Genomic DNA, 25,799 nt, shown 5'->3' with positions numbered 1-25,799 from the left:
TTGGCTGAAACAGAAAAGCGCCGCAGCCTCGGCGATTTCAGTTTCGGTTTCGCCTGGTTGGTCGGCGGAGGCCGGGCTTGTGGGGTGCCCGGAGTCGGGGTGCTGATCCCGGCCGCGAGGTGAGCCATACGGCCGCGCGGGCAGTCCGAGGCCTCAGTGTTCCGTCGTCCCGGGCAGGGTTAGTCAGCAGCATCCCCGGGCCGGGCCTGCAGCCCCTGGAGGGCCCGGGAGCGAGCGCGGACTTCGGAGCCTGCGGGTGCCGGGTCCCCGCGCTCACGCTCGGTCCTCGGCGCCTGTCGTGCCCGGGAGATCTGGGACCGCCGGCGCCGGGCTTCCCGAGCTCGGTCCTGAGAACCCCACCCCGAGGGCAGCCTAGATCGCGCGGGGAGGAACGGCATTGGCCGGGCCCCACGAGGTGGCTTCCGAGACCGCTCATGGTGGTCGAAGTACGCAGGGAAGCACGACATGAGCCCGTGGATTCGGCGGGAAAGCGGACCCGAACACAGGGCCAGGCTTCGCCTGGGATTGCTTGGCCTCCGCTGCATCGGGGTGGCTGCGCCTGACTCCCAGGAATTAAGAGCTGGACTAGCCCACCTTCCCGAGTTGTCAGGTTGGGGATGCCCACAGTTGCATGGTTTTAAGTCCTGTCACCACGGCTTTTGTGAGCAGGCGTGTGCGCGCGCGGTCAGCCCGTATTTTCGTTTAAGGTGTCTAGAACTGGGATGATGCAGATAATCTTGAGAGTGATTTGGTGTGTCCTTTCCCTACCCCTTATTAATACAAGACGGTTATAGAAAAATTGAAAATACAGAAACGTTTAGTGAAGAAAATAACGTTCATGGCACCCTTCCGCCTACAGTCTGTTCTGGGCTGGTTTGTATTTGAGTTAAGGCTGTACCCATTTTATCACTTAACAGTATATTTAGTTTTTCACTTTCATTTAGAAATCATTCCTAAGTATAATTTCTAATTTTGTATTTTCTTTTGATCGGCTACCTAAATCATCATTGTGTAGGTCCTACCCATTATTTAACCATTTCCCGGCTGTGGGGCATTTAGGGTGTTTGTGAATTTTTGCTTCATTTTAGTATTCCAGGTAATACTTTGATAAACATTTTTTTTAAAAAGTATTTCAGATGATTAACTTGGACTGATGCTGAGGAGTGAAATTATTAGAATAGATGCTGTGATCTTGTGGGGTCTTTTTTAGGTCTTCATACACATGGCCAGATTGTTTGCCAAAAAAGTTTTAGCAGTTTCCATCATTCACGTTTGTGCCTTTTTCACCAAAACTAATTCTTTTCTAGGATATCAACTGGCAAGGTTGAGCCTCTTTGGGTTTTTTGTTTTTTTTTAATGTAGTGTTACGTGGCAATTCCACTTGCTTGAATTTTGTGCAGGACTCTTCAGAGGATGTTATTGTGTGTGTGTATTTGTATTTTTGGAGTTACTGCATAGGCCCTGACTGAATGTTAGAGCAGGATGATCCCTTAAGCGATCGTCTGGCATAACTCCTTTATTTTGCAGATGAGGAACCTGGGGCCTGAGAGGTGAAATGATGAGTTATCCAAGGCACACTGCTAATTAAGTAGCAGAGCTGGGATTAGAACTCAGGGTTCCCGCATCCCAAGTGAGTACTCTTTATGCTGCAGCAGGTGGTCTCTCACTGAACTGTGACGTTCTTAGTATTAGAATTTTAAAAGATGTTTACATCACTTGGATATTCAACAGTTTATTTTTTTTATTGAAGTGTAGTTGACTTACAATATTGTGTTAGTTTCAGGTGTACAGCAAAAGTGATTCAGCTATGTATATATAATTTGTATCTATATATAATATATATATATTTTTTTCATATTCTACAGTTTCAGATTTGGGCCAGGTAACAGAGATTGTAATCATCTGAGTGATCTGTAGCACTGAAAAATGGGAAAAGTGACGTTTTCATGGCCAGGACTAGAAATTCATTATTTGGAATGGCAATCCCGTCAAGATTTTTTTTGACAGTTGTTTTCATATTCTTTATATGTTGGAATAAAATATCTAATAAGTTATGATTTATACTCTGTCATGTGGTTAGAACTTAGCTGTTGGTTCTCATTTGTTAACCCTTGAAGGTTTTTTAAAAACTTGTTGCCTTGAGATCAGAGAACAATGGTTTTAGGGCTTATAACAGAGTTTCCCAACCTCAGCTGACATCTGGGGGCAGATCGTCCTTTCTTGTGGAGGACCGCCGTCCTATGCTTTGTAGAGTGTTAAGCCGAATCCCTGGCCTCTACCTACTAGACATCAGTGGCACCGCGCTCCGCAGTCAAGAGACTCTAAAATGTCTTCAGACGTTTCTGAATGTCCCTGAGGGTGGGGTTTAAAAGCGCTGCTGGTGGAGAACCACTTGCTTATGGAAATTATTTGGGGAGCTTTATACAGCATAAATTACAGTGTTCCTTACCTAGAGAGTCTGACTGGGAGTTGGCTTCAGGAATCTGCAGTTAACAAGCCATCTGTGTTGATTTGGGTGCAGCTGTTTCTTGGACAACGCAGAAACGTTTCTGTTTTCTCCATCTTTCTTTAATTTGGTGGTCAGTAATAGAGATATGACTAGGTTAGAGCTGTTTACATGCATGGATGATGCTGTACTCATCCCTGTGCCCATAGCTGGGAGAGGAGGGGAAGGGACAGGGCTTTTCCTTGGCACTGCCCTTAAGTGCTGCTTCCTCAGGCCTGGGCAGTGTGCTTAGGTACCAGGGTTACTAAATGAGGAACACATTTTCCTCGTCCCCGAGAAGCTTAGAACCCAGTGTGGGAGACTGGTCAGCAAACAGGAAAACTGCAAAACAGCCGCCCAGGGCAGTGACTGCGAGTGGAGAGAGGCGCTCTGGGTGCGCAGAGGGCCAGCTCAGCGTGCCCCCGGGAGAGAGGGGAGGAAGGTAGCCCCCTGTGGGTGGGGAGGAGGGATTGGTCTGCAGCCTTCGGAAGAGGGCAGCGTATCCGCTGTCTCGGAAGGGAGATATAGAGAGAGCTGTGTTTCTCCGTGTCTCATGCCCTCTCTGACAAATGATGTGTTAGTCTACAGCTGCGTTTACTTGGGTTGTAGTATTGGGTTTCATTGCAGTTTTTTTCCTTTTCAATTTTTTTCACCCTAAACTGTAAATACTTAAAGAGTAGGTGAAAGTTTACAGTGAACATTGCCAAGAAACAAGGATTTGCAAGTCTCCTTGTATATTTCTTTCTGTTTGACCATTTTTAAATATCGTCACAGGCTAATTTACAGGACTTTGTCACTTTCGGTGTTTTCCCCTCAGTACTGCTACTCTCCAGATAAGATCTCTCACTGTCTCTATGGCCATTCCCCTGGTTTGACACCTATTCAGAAGGGCAGCTGAACCTCTGAAAGGGCTTCGGCTTTGGGGTCAAGCCTTAGTTCTGCTCACCCCCTCACAGGGTTGCTATGTGAATTGCTGAGGAATCTAGTGTGGCCTGGCACATAGTGGATGAATAAAATGTTTCCTTTTTCCTCCCCATTCTTCTAATTAAAAAAATCTCTGCAAGGCAGTAGGCAGATGTTCTTGTACCAGACCTCTCAGTAGCTTCTGCTAGAAAATATACTGCTTTTGACTTAATAGCCATTTATGAAAATAGGTCATTTAAAACCCCGAGTAGGAGTCAGGGAAGGGAGAGGAGGCCTAGAGGGTGATTATGGCTTTAATTTTGAAGAGAAGTTTTATCAAGGTGACCCTGAAGCAAGAAAGCCTTTTTCCTCTTATATGTTTATGGTTCAAGAGGCTTTTTTCTTCCTTCAGAAACAGTCAGAACTGTTCCTTCTGCCTTATCCAATTTAAAAGATGAAAACTTAAACTTACGTGAGGCAAGTCATGGGAAAAATTGTGGTGTCGAGACCAATTGACTCATACAAAATGGATTTATGGACGAGTCATTAAGTAACAGGGAGTACCACGGAAGCCTAATGAAGACAAATGTAAAAGATACACTCTCCTAAAGTGATGGATAAAATGTGTTTGAAGCAACCATCCTCTTTACAAATAAAAACAAATTTTTTTTCAAGAGATTTAGCACAATGTCGATGTTCTAGAGAGTAAATGAGAAGCTTGGTACTAGTCTCTCCTTTCACGTGGCTTCCAGTCTTGTGAGGGAGCAAAGACTCCTATTTAAAAAAAGTAAAGCATATAAAAGAGTAAATAGTGACAGGTAACCATATGGGAAACTCTGACGCCAGAACTAAGTGAGAGGGCCTGTCTCCAATCATGCAAGTCTCTGCTTCAGACCTCCCCAGGGTCCCCATCACTGACACAAGTATTTCCCATGCTTGCCAGTTCATAGGCGTCTCCTGCGCTTTTGCAGACAGATTCTGGTTCCTGCCCCAGAACTACCGAATCAGGATCTCCAAGTGATGCAGATGATTCACTTTTGGGAAACTGGCCTAGAGGCTCAGGGCTGCGCTCTCTCAGTCTGACTTGCTCTGATCCCATGATGGTGGCCCTGCTCCCTTCTGCAGCTGCTGCTTGTCCTTCTTGCCAAGGTGGCATTTTCCCCTCAAACCCAAACACTGTCTAATACCTTTGCTAAGATTTCTCTCCTTTTAGGCTGGTGGACTCCTTTTCCTCCATATTCAGCTCAGGTTCACCTCCCGAAATCTTCCTTTGATCTCCAAGGCCTGGTGTAAGCCACTCTTCCGTATGTGCTGTTCTCTGCACCATTTTATCCAAATGCATACAGCTTTTTAAAAACTTTGCCATTTGTATGTTTCTGTCCCCTTTGGAGTATCAACTCTGAGGGCCCAAGGCCACATCTTATAGGTGCTACATCCCCAGCCTAAGTGCCTGACAGGTAGGTGCTGCATAAAAATTTGAAGCGTTGAATGCCTTCAGGAAGAGATTGATGTTAATTGGGGTAGAGATGAGACTTAATGGCAGAGGCATGATCTTTGATGAGTTTAGAACAAGAATATGTCCATGCTTTTTTAAAAGGTGAGGAAAGATAGTGTTAGCAACATTTTAAAAATAACTAATATCATCAGTTAAGCAACTATCAGTCTAGGTTTGTATTCTTTCATGTGTCTTTAACTTTTTTCTTTTTTCTAAACAATGGAAAATTTTATTTGAGGATCCTAACCCAGGAAGAGCATCTCAGAAACTTTCAGAACTGTTCTCTGTCATTAACTTTTTTTTTAACATCTTTATTGCAGTATAATTGCTTTCAATAGTGTGTTAGTTTCTGCTTTATAACAGAGTGAAACAGCTATACATATACATATATCCTCATATCTCCTCCCTCTTGTGTCTCCCTCCCACCCTCCCTATCCCACCCCTCTAGGTGGTCACAAAGCACTGAGCTGATCTCCCTGTTCTATGCGGCTGCTTCCCAGTAGCTATCTGTTTTACATTTGGTAGTGTATATATGTCCATGCCACTCTCCCACTTCGTCCCAGCTTACCCTTCCCACTCCCTGTGTCCTCAAGTCCTTTCTCTACGTCTGCGTCTTTATTCTTGTTCTGCCCCTAGGTTCTTCAGAACCAATTTTTTTTTTTTTTAGATTCCATATATATGTGTTAGCATATGGTATTTGTTTTTCTCTTTCTGACTTACTTCACTCTGTATGACTGTCTCTGGATCCATCCACCTCACTACAAATAACAATTTCATTTCTTTTTATTGCTGAGTAATATTCCATTGTATATATATCCCACATCTTCTTTATCCATTCATCTGTTGATGGACACTTAGGTTGCTTCCATGTCCTTGCTGTTGTAAATAGAGCTGCAATGAACACTGTGGTACATGACTCTTTTTGAATTACGGTTTTCTCAGGGTATATGCCCAGTAGTGGCATTGCTGCATCATATGGTAGTTCTATTTTTAGTTTTTTAAGGACCCTCCATACTGTTCTCCATAGTGGCTGTATCAATTTACATTCCCACCAGCAGTGCAAAAGAGTTCCCTTTTCTCCACACCCTCTACAGCATTTATTCTTTGTAGATTTTTTGATGATGGCCATTCTGACCAGTGTGAGGTAATTCCTCATTGTAGTTTTGATTTGCATTTCTCTAGTGATTACTGATGTTGAGCATCCTTTCATGTGTTTGTTGGCAATCTGTATATCTTCTTTGGAGAAATGTCTGTTTAGGTCTTCTGCCCATTTTTGGATGGGTTGTTTGTTTTTTTGATATTGAAGTGCATGAGCCTCTTCTATATTTTGGAGATTAATCCTTTGTCAGTTGCTTCATTTGCAAATATTTTCTCCCATTCTGAGCATTGTCTTTTTGTCTTGTTTGTGGTTTCCTCTGCTGTGGAAAAGCTTTTAAGTTTCATTAGGTCCTATTTGTTTATTTTTGCTTTTATTTTCATTTCTCTAGGAGGTGGGTCAAAAGAATCTTGATGTGATTTATGTCATAGAGTGTTCTGCCTATGTTTTCTTCTAAGAGTTTTATAGTGTCTGGCCTTATTACATTTAGGTCTTTAATCCATTTTGAGTTTATTTTTGTGTATGGTGTTAGGGAGTGTTCTAATTTCATTCTTTTACATGTAGCTGTCCAGTTTTCCCAGCACCACTTATTGAAGAGGCTGTCTTTTCTCCATTGTATATTCTTGCCTCCTTTATCAAAAATAAGGTGACCATATATGCGTGGGTTTACCTCTGGGCTTTCTATCCCGTTCCATTGATCTATATTTCTGTTTTTGTGCCAGTACCATACTGTCTTGATTACTGCAGCTTTGTAGTATAGTCTGAAGTCAGGGAGCCTGATTCCACCAGCTCTGTTTTTCTTTCTCAAGATTGCTTTGGCTATTTGGGGTGTTTTGTGTTTCCATACAGAATGTGAAATTTTTTGTTCTAGTTCTGTGAAAAATGCCATTGGTAGGTTGATAGGTATTGCACTGAATCTGTAGATTGCTTTGGGTAGTATAGTCATTTTCACAATGTTGATTCTTCCAATCCAAGAACATGGTATATCTCTCCAACTGTTTAATTTCTTTCATCAGTGTTTTATAGTTTTCTGCATACAGGTCTTTTGTCTCCTTAGGTAGGTTTATTCCTAGGTATTTTATTCTTTTGGTTGCAGTGGTAAATGGGAGTGTTTCCTTAATTTCTCTTTCAGTTATTTCATCATTAGTGTATAGGAATGCAAGAGATTTCTGTGCATTGATTTTGTACCCTGCAACTTTACCAAATTCATTGATTAGCTCTAGTAGTTTTCTGGTAGAGTCTTTAGGATTCTCTTTGTACAGTATCATGTCATCTGCAAACAGTGACAGCTTTACTACTTCTTTGCCGATTTGGATTCCTTTTATTTCTTTTTCTTCTCTGATTGCTGTGGCTAAAACTTCCAACACTATGTTGAATAATAGTGGTGAGAGTGGGCAACCTTGTCTTCTTCCTGATCTTAGTGGAAATGGTTTCAGTTTTTCACTATTGAGAATGACGTTGGCTGTGGGTTTATCATATATGGCCTTTATTATGTTGAGGTAAGTTCCCTCTATACCTACTTTCTGGCTGGTTTTTATCATAAATGTGTTGAATTTTGTTGAAAGATTTTTCTGCATCTATTGAGATGATCATATGATTTTTCTCCTTCAGTTTGTTAATATGGTGTATCACATTGATCGATTTGCGTATATTGAAGAATCCTTGCATCCCTGGGATAAACCCCACTTGATCCTGGTGTATGATCTGTTTAATGTGCTGTTGGATTATGTTTGCTCGCATTTTGTTGAGAATATTTGCATCTATGTTCATCAGTGATATTGGCCAGTATTTTCTTTCTTTGTGATATCTTTGGTTTTGGTATCAGTGTGATGTTGGCCTCGTAGTATGAGTTTGGGAGTGTTCCTCCCTCTGCTATATTTTGGAAGAGTTTGAGAAGGTTAGGTGTTAGCTCTCTCTAAACGTTTGATAGAATTCGCCTGTGAAGCAATCTGGTCCTCGGCTTTTATTTGCTGGAAGATTTTTATTCACAGTCTCAATTTCAGTGCTTGTGAGTGGTCTGTTTATATTTTCTATATCTTCCTGGTTCATTCTTGGGAGGTTGTGCTTTTCTAAGAATTTGTCCATTTCTTCCAGGTTGTCCATTTTATTGGCATATAACTGCTTGTAGTAATCTCTCATGATCCTTTATATTTCTGCAGTGTCTGTTCTTACTTCTCCTTTTTCATTTCTGATTCTATTGATTTGAGTCTCTTCCCTTTTTTTCTTGATGAGTCTGGCTTAGGGTTTATCAATTTTGTTTATCTTCTCAAACAACCAGCTTTTAGTTTTATAGATCTTTGCTCTTGTTTCCTTCATTTTTTTTCATTTATTTCTCATCTGATCTTTATGATTTCTTTCCTTCTGCTAATTTTGGGTTCTTTTTTTTATTCTTCTTTCTCTGATTGCTTTAGGTGTAAGGTTAGGTTGTTTATTTAAGATGTTTCCTGTTTCTTGAGATAGGATTGTATTGCTATAAACTTCCCTCTTAGAATTGCTTTTGCTGCATTCCATAGGTTTTGGGTCGTTGTGTTTTCATTGTCATTTGTTTCTGGGTATTTTTGATTTCCTCTTTGATTTCTTCAGTGATCTCTTGGTTATTTAGTAACGTACTGTTTAGCCTCCATCTGTTTGTATTTTTTATGGATATTTTCCTCTGATTGATACCTAGTCTCATAGTGTTGTGGTCAGAAAACATACTTGATACAATTTCAGTTTTCTTAAATTTACCAAGGCTTCATTTGTGACCCAAGATATGATCTATACTGGAGAATGTTCCATGAGCACTTGAGAAGAAAGTGTATTGTGTTGTTTTGGATGGAATGTCCTATAAATATCAATTAAGTCCATCATGTTTAATGTGTCATTTAAAGCTTGTGTATCCTTATTTATTTTCATTTTGGATGATCTGTCCGTTGGTGAAAGTGGGGTGTTAAAGTCCCCTACTATGCTTCTGTTCCTGTCGATTTCCCCTTTTATGGCTGTTAGCATTTGCCTTATGTATTGAGGTGCTCCTATGTTGGGTGCATAAAAATTTACAATTGTTATATCTTCTTCTTAGATTGATCCCTTGATCAGTATGTAGTGTTCTTCTTTGTCTGTTGTAGTAGAGTTTATTTTAAAGTTTATTTTGTCTGATCTGAGAATTGCTACTCCAGCTTGCTTTTGATTTCCATTTGCATGGAATATCTTTTTCCATCCTCTCATTTCAGTGCATATGGATCCCCAAGTCTGAAGTGGGTCTCTTGTAGACAGCATATATATAGGTCTTGTGTTTGTATCCATTCAGCCAGTCGGTGTCTTTTGGTTGGAGCATTTAAGCCATTTACATTTAAGGTAGTTATCAATATGTATATTCCTATTACCATTTTCTTAATTGTTTTGAGTTTGTTATTGTAGGTCTTTTCCTTCTCTTGTGTTTCCTGCCTAGAGAAGTTCCTTTAGAATTTGTTGTAAAGCTGGTTTCCTGGTGCTAAATTCTCTTAGCTTTTGCTTGTCTGTAAAGGTTTTAATTTCTCTGTCTAATCTGAGTGAAATCCTTGCTGGGTAGAGTAATCTTGTTTGTAGTTTTTTCCTTTCATCACTTTAAATATGTCCTGCCACTCCCTTCTGGCTTGCAGAGTTTCTGCTGAGAGATCAGCTGTTAACCTTATGGGAATTCCCTTGTATGTTATTTGTTGTTTTTCCCTTGCTGCTCTTAATATTTTTTCTTTGTATTGAATTTTTGATAGTTTGATTAATATGTTTCTTGTGTTTCTCCTTGGATTTATCCTGTATGGGACTCTCTGCACTCTCTGCACTTCCTGGACTTGATTATCTATTTCCTTTCCCATATTAAGGAAGTTTTCAACTATAATCTCTTCAAATATTTTCTCAGTCCATTTCTTTTTCTCTTCTTCAGGGAGCCCTATAATTCGAATGTTGGTGTGTTTAATGTTGTCCCAGAGGTCTCTGAGACTGTCCTCAATTCTTTTCATTCCTTTTTCTTTATTCTACTCTGCAGTAGTTTTTTCCACTATTTTATCTTCCAGGTCACTTATCCATTCTTCTGCCTCAGTTATTCTGCTATTGATTCCTTCTAGAGAATTTTTAGTTTCATTTATTGTGTTTTGTTCATCATTGTTTGTTTGCTATTTAGTTAGTTCTTCCAGGTCCTTGTTAAACGTTTCTTGTATTTTCTCTATTCTATTTCCAAGATTTTGGATCATCTTTGCTATCATTACTCTGAATTCTATTTCAGGTAGACTGCCTATTTCCTCTTCATTTGTTTGGTCTGCTGGGTTTTTACCTTGCTCTGTCATCTGCTGTCATTAACTTTTAACTTTGGACAAGGTAGTTAATAATAGATTTTCACATCAGAATGCATCTTAGTGGGTTTTTTAGCACAAAATAAACTAGTTTTTTCTCAAGTTTTTAGATGAAGAAGCTGGCACAATGGGACTTAGCATCTGATGGGAAATGAACCTAAGTCTCAGTGAATGAGTCTCTGTGGGACCTTCAGCATGTCTGTAGACCCGTCCAACTACAGAACAATGCATGTTGAAGACAGAAATAAAGCACTTTGTAGATAAATGGGAAGATGTGTTTCCTTTTACTAATGTCATTAAAGGTATTGAGTCTGCTACAGTGTTTACTCTGTAATTTTCTTCGTGAGCTCAACACACCATAAATAATGTTGTGTGGTCTGAGTCATGAATGAATAGTGATTGTCCTGAATAGTAGTCGTAATTTCAGTTATCTGTTGAGACAGTGTAGCTAAACAAATAAACTGGCAATTCAGTGGAAAAATTAAAATTTGCCAAGCAGAATAATTATTTGATCACATTTAAAAAATCCTTCAAACCTTGAGGAGATGGAATGGATAGACCAAATGTCAGCCCCACATTCAAGAATAGTTTTTGAAATTTGTATTTTCTTTTGTTTAATTTGAGATATTGACTTTTCTTGTTTAAAGAAATTTTTTTTTTTTTTTTTTTTTTTTTTTTTGTGGTACGCGGGCCTCTCCCTGCTGTGGCCTCTCCCGTTGTGGAGCACTGGCTCCGGATGCGCAGGCTCAGCGGCCGTGGCTCATGGGCCCAGCTGCTCCACGGCATGTGGAATCTTTCCGGACTGGGGCACGAACCCGTTTCCCCTGCATCGGCAGGCGGACTCTCAACCACTGCGCCACCAGGGAAGCCCTAAAGAAAATTATTTTACTTAAATTACGATCATTTTTGTTTACTCATGCCCTTTAAACAAGAGTTTAAGTTCTTTTAGATTCTAAGTTCTTTAAGGTCAGAGCCTGTGTGTACATTTAAAAAATTTTCTTGCAGGGCGTGTCCATACACATAATTGTTAAATGAAAAGCCAATAATCTAGCATTCTAGTTTATCCAAACTGCTGAGTCTGCATGGATTTACATTGAGAAAATCTCCAAACAATCATCTTAAACCTGAATTGAGATCATTGAGTGGATGGACTTGGAGTGAAATAACCAGTGCTATTTATGGAAGAATGTTTAGTGAAAGTTTTGATTGAAAACAAAACAAGAAAAACCTTGATTTTTTTAAAAAAATTAATTTATTTACTTTTGGCTGTGTTTGGTCTTTGTTGCTGCGTGCAGGCTTTTCCTAGTGGCGGCGAGCGGGGGCCACTCTTCACTGTGGTGCACAAGCTTCTCATTGCGGTGGCTTCTCTTGTTGCAGTGTGTGGGCTCTAGGTGTGTGGGCTTTAGTAGTTGTGGCACGCGGGCTCAGTAGTTGTGGTTTGCAGGCTCTAGAGCGCAGGCTTTGTAGTTGTGGTGCACGGGCTTAGTTGTTCCGCGGCATGTGGGATCTTCCCAGACCAGGGCTCGAGCCCGTGTCCCCCGCATTGGCAGGCACATTCTCAACCACTGTGCCCCCAGGGAAACCCCACAACTTGAGTTCTTGAGGAGAGTCCTTCAAGTATTGTATTCATACTAATTTTTAAATGTGAATGTTTATATGGCTACTAAATAAAATTGATGCTGAATTTGACTGAAACAGAATAATTAATTTCCAAAGTTTTTATTTAAGTAACAGTTTCGTTTTGTTACGTTTGTTTATCAAAATATTTTGAGATAGAGAACTTATAAAACAGGATGAGTTTTGAGAGGAGTGATGGGTAGCTATGTATGTCTGTGATTGATTTGGGTACGTAATGCTCTTTCTGTATTTTAGATTTCTATTATACTTGATTTTTAAGATTTTTTTTCTTTGTTATAAGGAGTGTATATCTGCTATAATTATAATATACATAATATAATAAAAATATTTGGCTACATTAGCAGCTTTCAGGAGGCTGCATAAAGGTGTGATTAAGACATGGGCTGGCCATCTACTTACTGGCTATGTTACCTTGACCAGGATGTTTAGCCCTTTCTGTGTCTAGTCATCTGTAAAATGAGTGAGCGCTAAGTGGATTAATACATGTAAAGTGCTTACATAAGTGCCGACCTGTAGTACACTCAAATATTGGCTCTCAGTTATGATTCTTATTCTTTCTGGAGATATGTTTTGGCATATAGTATTTACAATCAGATGTTGTAAATACTATATAAACATTATGTAAACTGTGGCTTTAAAACATGCCTGAGGGCTTCCCTGGTAGTGCAGTGGTTGAGAGTCCGCCTACCGATGCAGGGGACACGGGTTTGTGCCCCGGTCCGGGAAGATCCCACGTGCCGCAGAGCTGCTAGGCCTTTGAGCCATGGCCACTGAGCCTGCGCGTCCGGAGCCTGTGTTCCGCAGTGGGAGAGGCCACAACAGTGAGAGGCCCGTGAACCCCCCCAAAAAAAAACAAACAAAAAAACATGCCTGATTAGAACTTGAATGTTGATCCCCTCACATTTGTGGGCACATAATTTCATCCTTCTGGGCCTTTAATTTCATCAACAGCCTTTAATTTCATGGGGATATGAAGACCTTCTTCCCAGGGTTCTTGTAAAGATTAAATTTGACAGTATTTCTAGGGATCTTAGCAGAGCGCTCAGCATGAAGTGAATGTTGGGTAAGTGGTGGCGGTGGTCATGGTGGTCGTGGGTATGTTGACTGCGGACACAGTGGTGACAAGTGGTTAAGAACAGGGGCTCTGGAATCACAGGACTCTTCTGTGGTGAGGCTGTGTCTGAGGATTCTTGTGGGCCTAATGAGGTAACGTGTGTCAAACGCTTTGCTTAGTATCTGGCTCCAGGTAAGAACTGGAATCACGTGCTCTGGGTGTGGTGGTGGAGCAGTGTTGGCTCTTTGCACGTGGTCCTTTGACACTTGATTTCCTATAAATACATGAAGGGCTTCCAGGCTTTTTTGTTGAATAATTAACTTTTGTCTTTACCTTTATTTCTCCCTTTCAGATTTCTGATCAGGATTGTTAAAATGAGTCTGCGGAAGCAAACACCCAGTGACTTCCTGAAGCAAATCATCGGACGACCAGTCGTGGTAAAATTAAATTCCGGAGTGGATTACCGAGGTAAGATTTCTATGCTTCATCCTTACTGGTGTTCACTATAAAGAAGTAAAGGTGACTTAACTGCTTTTTATTAACCTCTTTGAAGTACCCAGTAGACCAAAAAAGTGTTGGTTGTCAACAGTTTCTATACCCATTCCTTTTTTTTCTTTTTTTTTTTGTGGTACGTGGGCCTCTCACTGCTGTGGCCTCTCCCGCTGTGGAGCACAGGCTCCGAACACGCAGGCTCAGCGGCCATGGCTCACGGGCCCAGCCACTCCGCGGCATGTGGGATCTTCCTGGACTGGGGCACGAACCCGTGTCCCCTGCATCGGCAGGCGGACTCTCAACCACTGCGCCACCAGGGATGCCCCTATACCCATTTCTTTTTCTACCTCTGAGATGGTTCATTTTAGAGACAACTCTGACAGCAGAGCGTGTTCCTCTGACTTGCATGATCTGGGGCTCCTGTCTCCTGTCTTTGCTTTGAGATTGGTGTGCCTGCATCCCCTGGTGACAGCCAGGCTTGAATAACCAGATACTAAAGAACTCCTTGGCCCAGCAGCATTTGTTTTTGTGGAAGCAGTCAAGATTGGCAAGCAACAGGAGGGACCTTCAAGACGGCAGAGGAGTAAGATGTGGAGATCACCTTCCTCCCCACAAATACATGAAGAATACATCTACATGTGGAACAACTGCTACAGAACACCTACTGAACGCTGGCAGAATACCTCAGACTTCCCAAAAGGCAAGAAACTCCCCACGTACCTGGCCGAGTGTCTGACAGGGTCTTGGTGCTCCGGCCAGGTGTCAGGCCTGAGCCTCTTAGGTGGGAGAGCCGAGTTCAGGACGTTGGACCACCAGAGACTTCCTGGTCCCACGTACTATCAAATAGCGAAAGCGCTCCCAGAGATCCCCATCTCAACACTAAGACCCACCTCCACTCAACGGCTAGCAAGCTACAGTGCTGGACACCCTATGACAAACAACTAGCAAGACAGGAACACAGCCCCACCCATTAGCAGAGAGGCTGCCTAAAATCATAATAAGTTCACAGACACCCCAAAGCACACCACCATATGCGGACCTGCCCACCAGAAAGAAAAGAACCACCCTCATCCACCAGGACACAGGCACAGGCGCCAGTCCCCTCCACCAAGAAGACTGTATAACCCACTGAACCAACCTTAGCCACTGGGGGCAGACACCAAAAACAATGGGAAATATGAACCTGCAGGCTGCAGTTAAGCAAAATGAGAAGACAGAGAAATACACAGCAGATGAAGGAGCAAAGTAAAAATCCACCAGACCTAACAAATGAAGAGGAAATAGGCAGTCTACCTGAAATAGAATTCAGAGTAATGATAGTAAAGATGATCCCAAGTCTTAGAAATAGAATGGAGAAAATACAAGAAACATTTACCAAGGACCTAGAAAAACTAAGGAGGAAAAAAACAGTGATGAACAACACAGTAAGTGAAGTTAAAAATTCTCTAGAAGGAATCAATAGCAGAATAACTGAGGCAGAAGAACAGATAAGTGACCCGGAAGGTCCAATAGTGGAAATAACTACTGCAGAGTAGAATAAAGAAAAAAGAATGAAAAGAATTGAGGACAGTCTCAGAGACCTCTGGGACAACATTAAACACACCAACATTCGAATTATAGGGCTCCCTGAAGAAGAGAAAAAGAAATGGACTGAGAAAATATTTGAAGAGATTATAGTTGAAAACTTCCCTAATATGGGAAAGGAAATAGAGAATCAAGTCCAGGAAGTGCAGAGAGTGCAGAGAGTCCCATACAGGATAAATCCAAGGAGAAACACAAGAAACATATTAATCAAACTATCAAAAATTCAATACAAAGAAAAAATATTAAGAGCAGCAAGGGAAAAACAACAAATAACATACAAGGGAATCCCCATAAGGTTAACAGCTGATCTCTCAGCAGAAACCCTGCAAGCCAGAAGGGAGTGGCAGGACATATTTAAAGTGATGAAAGGGAAAAAACTACAAACAAGATTACTCTACCCAGCAAGGATCTCATTCAGATTAGACAGAGAAATTAAAACCTTTACAGACAAGCAAAAGCTAAGAGAATTTAGCACCAGGAAACCAGCTTTACAACAAATTCTAAAGGAACTTCTCTAGGCAGGAAACACAAGAGAAGGAAAAGACCTACAATAACAAACCTAAAACAGTTAAGAAAATGGTAATAGGAACATACATATTGAAAACTACCTTAAATGTAAATGGCTTAAATGCTCTAACCAAAAGACACTGACTGGCTGAATGGATACAAAAACAAGACCCATATACAGTCTGTCTACAAGAGACCCACTTCAGACCTAGGGACATATACAGACTGAAAGTGAGAGGATGGAAAAAGATATTCCATGCAAATGGAAATCAAAAGCAAGCTGGAGTAGCAATTCTCAGATGAGACAAAATAGACTTTAAAATAAAGACTATTACAAGCAACAAGGACACTACATAATGATCAAGGGATCAATTGAAAAAGAAGATATAACAATTGTAAATCTTTATGCACCCAACATAGGAGCACCTCAATATATAAGACAAATGCTAACAGCCATAAAAGGGGAAATCGACAGGAACACAATCATAGTAAGGGATGTTAACACCCCACTTTCACTAATGGACAGATCATCCAAAATGAAAATAAATAAGGAAACACAAGCTTTAAATGACACATTAAACAAGGTGGACTTAATTGATATTTTTAGGACATTCCATCCAAAATCAACAGAGTACATTTTCTTCTCAAGTGCTCATGGAATGTTCTCCAGGATAGATATATCTTGGGTCACAAATGAAGCCTTGGTAAATTTAAGAAAACTGAAATTGTATCAAGTATCTTTTCCGACCACAACACTATGAGACTAGATATCAGTTACAGGAAAAGAATCTGTAAAATATACAAACAGTTGGAGGCTAAACAGTACACTCTTAAATACCCAAGAGATCACTGGAGAAATCAAAGAGGGAATCAGCAAATACCTAGAAACAAATGACAGTGAAAACACAAGGACCCAAAACCTATGGGAAGCAGCAAAGGCAGTTCTAAGAGGGAAGTTTATAGCAATACAATCCTACATCAAGAAACAGAAAAAATCTCAAATAAACAACCTAACCTTACACCTAAAGCAATTAGAGAAAGAAGAACAAAAAAACCCCCAAAATTAGCAGAAGGAAAGAAATCATAAAGATCAGATGAGAAATAAATGAAAAAAAATGAAACAAGAGCAAGGATCTATAAAACTAAAAGCTGGTTGTTTGAGAAGATAAACAATATTGATAAACCATTAGCCAGACTCATCAAGAAAAAAAGGGAGAAGACTCGAATCAATAGAATTAGAAATGAAAAAGGAGGAATAAGAACAGACACTGCAGAAATATAAAGGATCATGAGAGATTACTACAAGCAGTTATATGCCAATAAAATGGACAACCTGGAAGAAATGGACAAATTCTTAGAAAAGCACAACCTTCCAAGACTGAACCAGGAAGATATAGAAAATATAAACAGACCAATCACAAGCACTGAAATTGAGACTGTGAATAAAAATCTGCCAACAAACAAAAGCCGAAGACCAGATGGCTTCACAGGCAAATTCTATCAAACGTTTAGAGAGAGCTAACACCTATCCTTCTCAAACTCTTCCAAAATATAGCAGAGGGAGGAACACTCCCAAACTCATTCTACGAGGGCAACATCACCCTGATACCAAAACCAAAGATGTCACAAAGAAAGAAAATACTGGCCAATATCACTGATGAACATAGATGCAAAAATCCTCAACAAATGCGAGCAAGCAGAATCCAACAGCACATTAAACAGATCATACACCAGGATCAAGTGGGGTTTATCCCAGGGATGCAAGGATTCTTCAATATACGCAAATCAATCAATGTGATAACACCATATTAACAAACTGAAGGAGAAAAATCATATGATCATCTCAATAGATGCAGAAAAATCTTTCAACAAAATTCAACACATTTATGATAAAAACCCGCCAGAAAGTAGGTATAGAGGGAACTTACCTCAACATAATAAAGGCCATATATGATAAACCCACAGCCAACGTCATTCTCAATAGTGAAAAACTGAAACCATTTCCACTAAGATCAGGAAGAAGACAAGGTTGCCCACTCTCACCACTATTATTCAACATAGTGTTGGAAGTTTTAGCCACAGCAATCAGAGAAGAAAAAGAAATAAAAGGAATCCAAATCGGCAAAGAAGTAGTAAAGCTGTCACTGTTTGCAGATGACATGATACTGTACATAGAGAATACTAAAGACTCTACCAGAAAACTACTAGAGCTAATCAATGAATTTGGTAAAGTTGCAGGATGGAAAATTAATGCACAGAAATGTCTTGCATTCCTATACACAAATAATGAAAAATCTGAAAGAGAAATTAAGGAAACACTCCCATTTACCATTGCAACAGAAAGAATAAAATACCTAGGAATTTACCTATCTAGGGAGACAAAAGACCTGTATGCAGAAAACTATAAGACACTGATGAGAGAAATTAAACAGTTGGAGAGATATACCACATTCTTGGATTGGAAGAAATAACATTCTGAAAATGACTATACTGCCCAAAGCAATCTCCAGATTCAGTGCAATCCCTATCAACCTACCAGTGGCATTTTTTGCAGAACTAGAGCAAAAAATTTCACAATTTGTATGGAAACACAAAATACCCCGAATAGCCTAAGCAGTCTTGAGAAAGATAAATGGAGCTGGTGGAATCAGGCTCCCTGACTTCAGATTATACTACAAAGCTACAGTAATGAAGACAGTATGGTACTGGCACAAAAACAGAAATATAGATCAATGGAACGGGATAGAAAGCCCAGAGGTAAACCTATGCACATATGGTTACCTTATTTTTGATAAAGGAGGCAAGAATATTGAATGGAGAAAAGACAGCCTCTTCAATAAGTGGTGCTGGGAAAACTGGACAGCTACATGTAAAAGAATGAAATTAGAACACTCCCTAACACCATACACAAAAATAAACTCAAAATGGATTAAAGGCCTAAATGTAAGGCTAGACACTATTAAACTAGAGGAAAACATAGAACACTCTGTGACATAAATCACAGCAAGATCCCTTTTGACCCACCTCCTAGAGAAATTAAAATAAAAACAAAAATAACGAAAGGGGACCTAATGAAACTTAAAAGCTTTTGCACAGCAAAGGAAGCCAGAAACAAGACAAAAAGACAACCCTCAGAATGGGAGAAAATATTTGCAAATGAAGCAACTGACAAAGAATTAATCTCCAAAATATAGAATAAGCTCATGCAGCTCAATACCAAAAAAACAAACAACCCAATCCAAAAATGGGCAGAAGACCTAAATAGAAATTTCTCCAAAGAAGATATACAGATTGCCAATAAACACATGAAAGGATGCTCAACGTCAGTAATCACTAGAGAAATGCAAATCAGAACTACAATGAGGAATTACCTCACACTGGTCAGAATGACCATCATCAAAAAATCTACAGAGAATAAATGCTGTAGAGGGTGTGGAGAAAAGGGAACCCTCTTGCACTGCTGGTGGGAATGTAAATTGATACAGCCTCTATGGAGAACTGTATGGAGGTTCCTTAAAAAACTAAAAGTAGAACCACCTTTCAACCCAGCAATGCCACTACTGGGCATATACCCTGAGAAAACCATAATTCAAAAAGAGTCATGTACCACAGTGTTCATTGCAGCTCTTTTTACAATAGCCAGGACGTGGAAGCAATCTATGTGTCCATCAACAGATGAATGGATAAAGAAGATGTGGGATATATATACAATGGAATATTGCTTAGCAATAAAAAGAGATGAAATTGAGTTATTTGTAGTGAGGCGGATGGACCTAGAGACTGTCATACAGAGTGAAGTAAGTCAGAAAGAGAAAAACAAATACCGTATGCTAACACATACATATGGAATCTAAAAAAAAAAAAAAAAATGGTTCTGAAGAACCTAGGGGTAAGACAAGAATAAAGGCGCAGATGTAGAGAATGGACTTGAGGCCACGGGGAGGGGGAAGGGTAAGCTGGGACGAAGTGAGAGAGTGGCATGGACATATATACACTACCAAATGTAAAATAGATAGCTAGCGGGAAGCATAGGGAGATCAGCTGGGTGCTTTGTGACCACCTAGTGGGGTGGGAGGGAGACCCAAGTGCGAGGAGAAATGGGGATATATGCATATGTATAGCTGATTTACTTTGTTATACAGCAGAAACTAACGCACCATTGTAAAGCAGTTATACTGTAATAAAAGTGTTAAAAAATAGATTGGCAAGCAACTATTTAGACAGTATCATTTTTCAGCGTAAACTTCTCACTCATATAATATGTGGGGTATCCAAAGACACCTTTCTGGTCTTGTAGAAAATGAAATGCTCTTTTTAAGAGGCTTGACACTACTGAAACTAACTTTGTGTAAGGAATGGTATCCAATTCCATTTTTTTGAAGTAACTAAATTCCTAATTTTCCAAAATTAAGATATGTTAAATTACTGGGAATATTTCACAGGTATGGATAACTAATTGATTAGCAAAGTTTTAAAGCCTTTTTTGGCCTCTTTCCTGAATAATTCTTGGTCTCTTTCCTGAGTAATGATCGAAATCTCTTGAGATTTTTCCACTTTCCACATGTGCAAACTTAATTTTATTGAGAGCTTACTGTGGGTCCCGTGTGCATGAATCACTTTAATTTTCATTTTCTCTTCACATAAATCCTTTGAGATCTCTGTTGATTATCTCCACCTAGTAAGGGAGGAGCTAGCACTCAAACTCAAGCTTGCTTCAAAAGCCTTCCTAAAAAATACTCTGCTTTTTATGTACTGCTTTAGTTTCTTGACATTAATAATGTAGCTCCAGTTTAATTTGACTTTTACAGTGGAATCAATGGATTTATACTGAATACTGCGATATTATAACATCTCTGTGTGCCGCTTCTCACCCCTGGGCTTTTGATGGGCCCAGAGGAGGTAATAGATTCGTAGAGAATATCCAGCAGCTGATTAGGGTGGCGACATGTGTTCAGTATCTTCTCAGTACCTCCTTCATTGAGGAGATCCACCAGCCTACTCTTCAGGGGAACATTTTCTGTTTTCAAAGGAAATATATACACATATATATATATATTTAAGAAATTTCAAAGCAAATAATAGAGAAAAGTATATAGAAGAAAGGTAAATCTTCCCCAAATTCTACCATCCAGAGATAATCACCCTTACCCATTTAGATCTGTCTCTATATAAGCATAATTTTACATAAGTGGGATCAATTAATTGTACATGCATTCTGATTTTTTTTTAACATTAAATGCATTCAATTTTCTGACAACATGGAGTGTTTAATGGCTACATAGGAATACCATGAGTGGATGGACCACAGTTTTGTTTTTGTTTGTAACCAGTGTCCTATTAATGGACATTTAGATGTTTACCAATCTTTTTTCTAATGTAAATGACTGCTCTTTTAACATGTATCTCAAGCCCTTGTCCAAGTGTCTCTTTATAATAAATTCCCTGGGGTACGGTTTCAGAGTCAAAGAGGGTGTAGATGACCCTCCATCAGGGCAGGTGGCTCATTCATCTCTACGTTCTCATCAACCCTTGTGTTAGCCTTTAATGTCAACTTTTCCATTCTAATTGGCAACAAGTAATATCTCATTTAATTTATATTTCCTTGTTTACTAGTAAGTTTCAACAACCTTTCACATGGGTAGTAGTAACCCTAATTTTTCTCCGTTTATGATTGTCTGGCCATGGCTTCTATACTATTAAAGCAAAACGTTGTACACTATTGAGAGCATACTATAAAGAATGTGATTAAATAAAAACAAACAAGGAAACAGCCCAGTTCTCTGTAGCAATTTCCCTTCAAGTCTGAAGAAACTTGTTTTCTGTTATTCATTGTAATTTAATCCCTTAGAGAAGGGAGGGGGTTATAATCCCAACCTCCAAGAACCTTTTTTGTTAAAAAACCTTTGCTATGAGAATATTTTTATTAGAAGGGAACATTTCATTTTTAAATGTGTTTAATTAATTTTCAAACATTTGCATATCATGTCTCAGAAGTTTCTTGCTCATTTATGATTGTGGTTTAGATATAAAGTAATACAGCCGGAGTGAAACTAAAGTTGTAGCTTCAGCTTTCTTTTGATAGGAAATATTTATTATTATTCACAATGCATTCTGATGCTTCGAAAGTTTGCAGCTTCTAGCAGAATTTTGTTAGCTTACTGTCTTGAGCTCTCATTACACACACACAAAATTTTGAAAAGAAACTTTTGTTGAGAGGATAATGGGGGCAGAGGCAGGGAGTGAGAAGCATATTAATGAAGTTGAGACTACATGGGGCTATCGACTTGGTTAATTGAATCACATTTGTAGTATTTGTTTTTACTTAAGTTGTCTATCTAGAAAATACCACTTGAAGTTAGAGGCTCAGAGTTAATGGTTTACATATCTTCGTCTTTTTTAAAAAAGGATCATCAGGTCCAATTTTGCAGAATTGATACCATCTTAACACAATTAAAAAGGTTCACTTGAACAGTTTCCTCGAAAGCTGCCTGGAACGTTTACTGTTTTTCTTATTAGTGTGGTTCTGCAAATATTCTAACTGGAACAGCGCGGAGAGGCATGTGCTATAAAGCAATATGGTGCCCGTGTTCTCAAGCTCTTCCTCACTGGGAGTCACAGCTTTAAGATGTTCTTTCAGGAGCACCTGCTGTCTCCTCTTTTCCATTATTCTGACAGATTGTGGAGCCTTCCTCTTAACCTTGGAATACATTCATCCGCTGCAGGAGATGTTGTGAAAGAACGAGATCAATCTGCCAGACCCGTATTTCACTTAGTGCCCGAAGTCAGAAATGCCACTGGGCATGAGGAGTCATGGCTAGGGATCATTTGTTCCTGCATAATTGCCCACTCCTGTCTTTAGCGCTCAAAGAATGGTGTCGTACTTGGAATATTCTTACCGTGTTACTTTTGTGAAGGCTTTAAAAGTTGCCATTGTTGCCACACATGCAATGAGGGAGGCGGCAGCCCATTGTTTTCCCTGCCAGCAGTGGGTGCATGACGGCCTTCGTGCTGTACGCGTCTTAGCCTTTCATTCAGACGGGCAGAGAGCAAAGACTTTTGTGCTTTGCTCTATTGAATTTCATTTACGGTGTGAGTTTTTATATTAAGCATGTAAGAGCTAATGAGTAAAGAGATTGTCAGCTCTAAGGTATACCCTGTAATTTTCAACTCTTTGCTTTGTATGTCTTCTCTTTGTCTGAATCCATCTCCAGGGGTCCTGGCTTGCCTGGATGGCTATATGAATATAGCCTTGGAGCAGACAGAGGAGTATGTAAATGGACAGCTGAAGAATAAGTACGGGGATGCATTTATCCGAGGAAACAATGGTAACAGCCCTTCACTCTACAGTTATATTGCATCCAAAACAGGATCACCAGCATGTTTTCTAGATGACTTAAAAGTTCAGTTTTAGTTTTGCTTTGTTTTTAAATTCTTATTACATCTCAGATCTTCGGTGTGGCTAGTTCTTTTTTGGATGCTTCATGGCATTTTGGAACTAGAAATTCTCTTCTTCCCTCCCTTTGCTGATGGTGAATTGAGGGGCCTTGGTACACTGACCCAGAGCTCTGTTCTCGAATACAGTGTGTTATATTCCCCCAACACGGCCTCTCACACTGGCGGTTGGTGCTCTGAGAATGGCCACTATTTCCCTGCTACCTTTGGTTTGGCAGTTAGCTTGTCTTGTTTCTCTATTAAGCATTCAGATGCTTTTTTTCTGTGGGAGATTTGTATCCTTTAGTTTGGCAGAAATGACAAAAGAGGAAATATGGTTCTGAAGTTACCCAGCTTTTTTAACAACTTATTATTGATATGATTATTATGGTTACTTTCAAGTACCTGGTTTAAAAACACATTATCAGTAAAGTCATATTTGAATTTTGGGGTGGGGGCGGGGAAGACATCAAAACTGGGGGAATTATCCCTTGATTCATCCCCACTTTTTGGTCCCATCCCCCAAATGGAGCTCTGTGACTCTTGATTCGGGGTTTTTTATTGATGTGTATTCTTTAGTTCGGATAACTTCTTCAGCCCCCGTAACCCTTGGATCTCTTTGCTGTGAACTAAACATCCTGACTTTCATTGTAGTTATTCTACCTCCTGTCCTTACAATACCATATTGCTGCTTCACATTATATCTTCATTTTATTTTATTTAAAATTTTTTTATTAAAGTATAGTTGAGTTACAGTGTTGTATTAGTTTGCGGTGTGCAGCAAAGTGATTCAGTCATATATGTGTGCATATATAACTGACTATATATATTCTTTTCAGATTCTTTTCCATTATAGTTTATTGTAAGATACTGAATACAGTTCCCTGTACTATATAGTAGGACCTTGTTGTTTATCTATTTTATATATAGTAGTTTATATCTGCTAATCCCAAACTCCTAATTCATTCCTCCCCCCACTTCCTCTTTGGTAACCATAAGTTGGTTTTCTTTGTCTGTGAGTTTATTTCTGCTTTGTAAATACGTTCATTTGTATCATTTTTTTTAGATTCCACCTATAAGCGATATCATATGATATTAGTCTTTGTCTGACTTATTTCACTTAGTAGGATAATCTCTAGGTCCATCTGTGTTGCTGCAAATGGCATTATTTTATTCTTTTTTATGGCTGAGTAATATTCCATTGTATATATGTACCACATCTTTATCCATTCCTCTGTCAGTGGACACCAAGGTTGCTTCTATGTCTTGGCTATTGTAAATAGTGCTGCTGTGAACATTGGGGTCACATCATATCTTTATATATATACCTTTTTAGTCCTTCCAATGTGTAGAATTTCTTTTCCTATTTTTAATATTGTTCTTGTTTGACTCTCTCCATTTACTAAGAAATGTTAATGATCTTTCCCCATCTCAGTACAGCTGAAAACAGCAGTCAGCTAGCTGCAGGTTCTGTGAGAGGTGATAGGATGCATCCTGTCACGTACAGACTACATCTTGGACTTGGCCAGTTTCCTAGGGATGTTTTTACTGTCATTCTGATGCTTTCCTTTATATAACTTTTTCTATGGGGTAATCGGCTCCATAATTCACATCCTAGGCTCTTAAAGAGGATCCTGGCTTATTTAATTAATCTGTGCTATGTCCTTTGATCAGGATGTCTCTTAATGTTCACTTTGCACAAACCTGTCAGAGTGTGAGTAGGCATGGGTAGTAGGAGGGGAGGTACACCTCTGGGGAAAGCTTGGTCTCTAGTGACCAAGACATTAGATGTGGTCTGATTCTCATGTACTACATGTTCAGTATACCCTGAAGAGTTCATGTGGGTGGTCACGAGAGGACTAGCTGAGCAAAACTTCGGATAAACCAAAGGCTGATACTTTACAGGGAATTCAGAATAAGACAAAATAACAAACTCCTCAGCTCTTGTTTATCCTGATGCAATTAAAAAAGTAAACAGGAAGTTTAGTGATTATATTGAGGAGATGGATGAAAATATTTATTTTTTATTTATTCTTTATTTTGAATCTGAAGTCTGGCCTGGTAGATTTACTAATTTGCTTTAACCACCAATCATAATTGTTATACCGAGAATTATAAAACATTCGAAGATTCCAGAGACTTTCACATACATTTTATTTTATCCCCTTGGTTGCGATTTGCAAATCCAGTCAGATGTATAGCTAAGATCAGAACACAGTCCTCTAAGACATCAAACCCAGGTCTAGAGTCATAAAATTAGTCTTATAATAGTTCTAGAATTTATTGTGTGGTTTGAAAATTCCTTTGAAATATGCAGAGGTGTCAGACTAAAATCTGCTTGCTTTTAAAACTTGCTATTATGATACTTAGAAAAGTTTTTTTCAATTTGTTCATTTTCTCTTTTCAGTGTTGTACATAAGTACACAGAAGAGGAGGATGTGAAGACACCTAGAGTGCCATACTTTTCACACTCGGATATGTTTTTTATTAAGTTTTTTGGTTCTTCTGTCATATAATTTGTCCTATTTTGTCATAGTTGGTGATTTTTCACTGACACGTGAGTGAGATAAATGTATAAAATTGTGGATTTAATTGTAAAGAGTTCTTTCATATTTAAGTTGCAGTCATTTTCTTTTACCTCTATGTCAGTGAGCAGAAAGCAAAAAGAATTTTCAAAAAAGAGAAAATCTTTTTCTCCCTACATGATTTGTAACTGAAGTCTCAAACAACACCATTTGATTTGCCTGCTTTGCTTGTGGGACTGACTGAAATGATGGACGTGAGGACAATTAAAACATTTGTAGAGACGG

General features: G+C 39.4%; 1 protein-coding gene across 2 annotated transcripts; it reads left to right on the top strand.

Moving 5' to 3' along the window:
- Positions 1–25,799, top strand: LSM6 (LSM6 homolog, U6 small nuclear RNA and mRNA degradation associated). Of its 2 annotated transcripts, XM_060299707.1 has the most exons (5): positions 11–119; positions 1,528–1,630; positions 13,328–13,443; positions 22,770–22,883; positions 25,397–25,799. In XM_060299707.1, exons 3-5 carry the CDS (start codon positions 13,350–13,352, stop codon positions 25,429–25,431), a joined length of 243 nt encoding a protein of 80 aa, XP_060155690.1. In that variant the 5' UTR covers positions 11–119; positions 1,528–1,630; positions 13,328–13,349; the 3' UTR covers positions 25,432–25,799. The 2 variants fall into 2 exon arrangements, with proteins under 2 accessions (XP_030734016.2, XP_060155690.1); XM_030878156.2 differs by lacking the exon at positions 1,528–1,630 and having other exon boundaries at positions 1–119.

Source organism: Globicephala melas, chromosome 5 (assembly GCF_963455315.2).
Source record: "Globicephala melas chromosome 5, mGloMel1.2, whole genome shotgun sequence".
Taxonomy (NCBI): Eukaryota; Metazoa; Chordata; class Mammalia; order Artiodactyla; family Delphinidae; genus Globicephala; species Globicephala melas.
Note: the sequence above shows the minus strand (reverse complement) of the source record. Positions and strands in the feature narration are given on the sequence as shown.

Bases quoted from the DNA above. Each gene is read 5' to 3' on its own strand.
- LSM6 (XM_030878156.2), top strand. From the start codon at position 13,350: ATGAGTCTGCGGAAGCAAACACCCAGTGACTTCCTGAAGCAAATCATC. The intron at 13,444-22,769 runs GTAAGATTTCTA...ATCCATCTCCAG, and splicing joins TTCCGGAGTGGATTACCGAG to GGGTCCTGGCTTGCCTGGAT. The intron at 22,884-25,396 runs GTAACAGCCCTT...TTCTCTTTTCAG, and splicing joins ATTTATCCGAGGAAACAATG to TGTTGTACATAAGTACACAG.